The 2,802-nt window shown below is 41.3% G+C and overlaps 1 protein-coding gene across 1 annotated transcript; it reads left to right on the forward strand.

Moving 5' to 3' along the window:
- The first annotated feature begins 1,608 nt into the window (after window positions 1-1,608).
- Window positions 1,609-2,591, forward strand: LOC116684180 (olfactory receptor 6K3-like). The gene has a single exon (XM_032510064.1). The coding sequence runs from the start codon at window positions 1,647-1,649 to the stop codon at window positions 2,589-2,591; it is 945 nt and encodes a 314-aa protein (XP_032365955.1). The 5' UTR covers window positions 1,609-1,646.
- The last annotated feature ends 211 nt before the right edge of the window (window positions 2,592-2,802 follow it).

Consider the following 2,802-nt stretch of genomic DNA (forward strand, 5'->3'; position numbering starts at 1 on the left):
GCATTCCGAAATGGCCACTCAATTCTGGTTTCCAAAACATCTGAACAGAATTCTCTGCATTTCAGCCATATCACCCAAACATTATTCCCGCCACTCTTTTTGCAGTGGTGCAGCATCCACAGCCGGCACATCAGGCATCTCCGACCTCCGATCAGTTCCCAGGCCGCTGGTCATCCCAGGCATACCAATCTTACATCCCAACATTCCCAACAATCTCAACAATCTCAGTCAAGCCCACGCACAAGTCAGTTCCACACAATCTGACGCTTTGGGAGTCTGTAAACTATTCCGGCGAAAAGTGCGTCTGAGAGGGAACCCCAACTCTGAGTCTCCCCCACCCGGTCATCACACATCCTCCAGACCAGCCATCAGACGACATCCACATCAATTTATCTATCTGCACATTCATATTGTTCATCTGCACATTCTTAATGTTTATTAAATATTTAACTAACACATGTGTGATGTGTGTGAACCTGCGACTTGGTGAGACGTTTTTCAAAGTGTCTGTAAACACATGTCCATTGTAATGTTGTACTACAACATAATAGTAAAGTTCTTGCACGGGCCCCTATCAGATGACTCCTCGAGCACTGATGCCTCGTGATGTGATCCTCTGTTCTGATGTCATTTACAGCAGGGTAATGTTAAGCATCCTCAGCAGCAATCACGCTGCAGTTGGATCATCTTCCTTCTGCCGCTTTTCTTCGTCCTGGTTGAAGGGGTCTGTGAAGACCCCAAGAACTCTTCAATCTGAACATTCAGAACATTTAACAACAAAACAACAACATCAAAAAGAACACTGAGGAACTCTTATTTTCGTATTTCAAATTTCAATATGTTTATCTTCAATATTTTTTTACGTCATACTTGTTGTCCTTATTGCACCGTGGGTTGGAGTGACACATAGTATATCTCTGGCCTTGGAGGTCTGGGCTTGGGTATACTGATGCAACATAACACAAAAATGCGTAATCAGTGTGTGACACACCGTCCCTCCTTTGGACCCTGTGTGTCCAGGTTGCTGCTCTCAGTGTGACAGCAAAACAGGATAAAGGTTCAGCTGCTGCCTCAGTCTGCTGCAGTCAGGGGAGGGTGCTGTGTGTTATTCTAAATGTTCACATACACTGATGCAGAGACTGTTTTCTGAATGTCTTTTACCTGCTGGACAGACCACAGGACACATATGAACACTCTATACAGTATATTGTTTCAGCTGATCATATCAGCTGTTATAAGACACAAAAGTGGAGAACTTCACTACGCTAAAAGCTTTTCCCAAAGGTTGAATGTAATTGCAAATATATCACTTGTGGAAAAGAACCTTTTGAACGTCTGTCATGTGTGAGCCTTGTTAACTGGAGACATCTCTTTTCAGTCATTCAACTCTAATATTGTTCAATGAAACATGTGAGGTGCTTGTGCATTTAGTTCATGTGACACTGACCTTTTTCTCCCATGTCCATGTTTTGTCTTTCTGAACTATCACAATTGTTAGAAATGCGCACTTTATGCAACTTACATAAATGCAGATAGTGTTAAATCTAGTGTTGAAATAGGACTTCTTGTTGTTAAAATTGTAATCTCATTTACTGTATCTCCATCTGTTCTCACTTCTCTTCTTCCAGCTCTGCTGTTGTGCAGACATGATGAGCAACAACAGCCTGAATCCTTTGTATTTTCGGTTCACTCTGTTTGCAGACTTTGGGCCCCTCAGGTATCTGTTCTTCAGTCTGTGTCTGTTGCTCTACATGACTATTGTCTCTGCTAACGTTGCCATTATTCTGACAGTCTGTCTGGAGAAGTCTCTGCATCAGCCCATGTATATTTTTATCAGCTGTCTGTCTTTTAACTCTCTGTACGGCTCAGCCGGCTTCTTCCCCAGGTTTCTGATGGACATTCTGTCTGACACTCATTTAATCTCACGTCCATTATGTTTCATTCAGATATATGTTATTAACAACTATTTATCATGTGAGATGACTTTCCTCAGCATCATGGCCTATGATAGATTTGTTGCTATTTGCCAGCCTTTACACTATCACAGTAAAATGACATTTAAGATGGTAACACAGCTTGTGATTTTTTCCGTGCTCTACCCTGTATGTGTTGTGGGTTTCATGCTCTATCTTACTGTCCAATTACCGCTGTGTGGCAATAACCTGAATAGGCTGTTCTGTTCCAACTTGCCTGTGGTTCAGCTCTCCTGTGTAGACACAACTCTGAACAACATAGCAGGTCAGTTTCTTTTAGTCACAACCATCCTAACCCCCCTGTTCTTTGTCCTGTACACCTATCTCCGTATTCTGCTTGTCTGCAGGAGAAGCTCGTCTGATTTCAGAGGAAAGGCGTTCCAGACCTGCCTGCCTCACATCATCACATTCACCACCTATTCTCTCTCTGTCTTCTGTGAGCTGTCATTGAGTCGATTTGAGGCTGATAAAAAGAATCCTATCATCACAGTTGTTTTATCTTTACAGTATTTGATGGTCCCCCCCATTAATAACCCTCTAGTTTACGGCCTGAGTCTGCCTCAAATCAAAGGAGTGATTGTTAGATTTTTTAAGAAGATTCCTGCTAAAAAAATCTAAAACTTAATATGCACATATAGCCAACCATATATTGCAAAGCTACAAAATATGCTTCTAATACGGCTCTAATACGGGAAATGTATTTGTCCAGTTATCTTGTTTCATTTAATTTATTTATCTCGAACAAACAACAGTGTTGCAAGACAACAGTGAAAACAAAGAATTAAAACCACTGAATAAAAAGACAATTAGTATTTAACAATTACAATAA

This window comes from Etheostoma spectabile, unplaced genomic scaffold (assembly GCF_008692095.1).
Source record: "Etheostoma spectabile isolate EspeVRDwgs_2016 unplaced genomic scaffold, UIUC_Espe_1.0 scaffold00019236, whole genome shotgun sequence".
Taxonomy (NCBI): domain Eukaryota; kingdom Metazoa; phylum Chordata; class Actinopteri; order Perciformes; family Percidae; genus Etheostoma; species Etheostoma spectabile.

Excerpts from the sequence above, each read along its gene's own strand:
- LOC116684180 (XM_032510064.1), top strand. The coding sequence starts at position 1,647 with ATGATGAGCAACAACAGCCTGAATCCTTTGTATTTTCGGTTCACTCTG.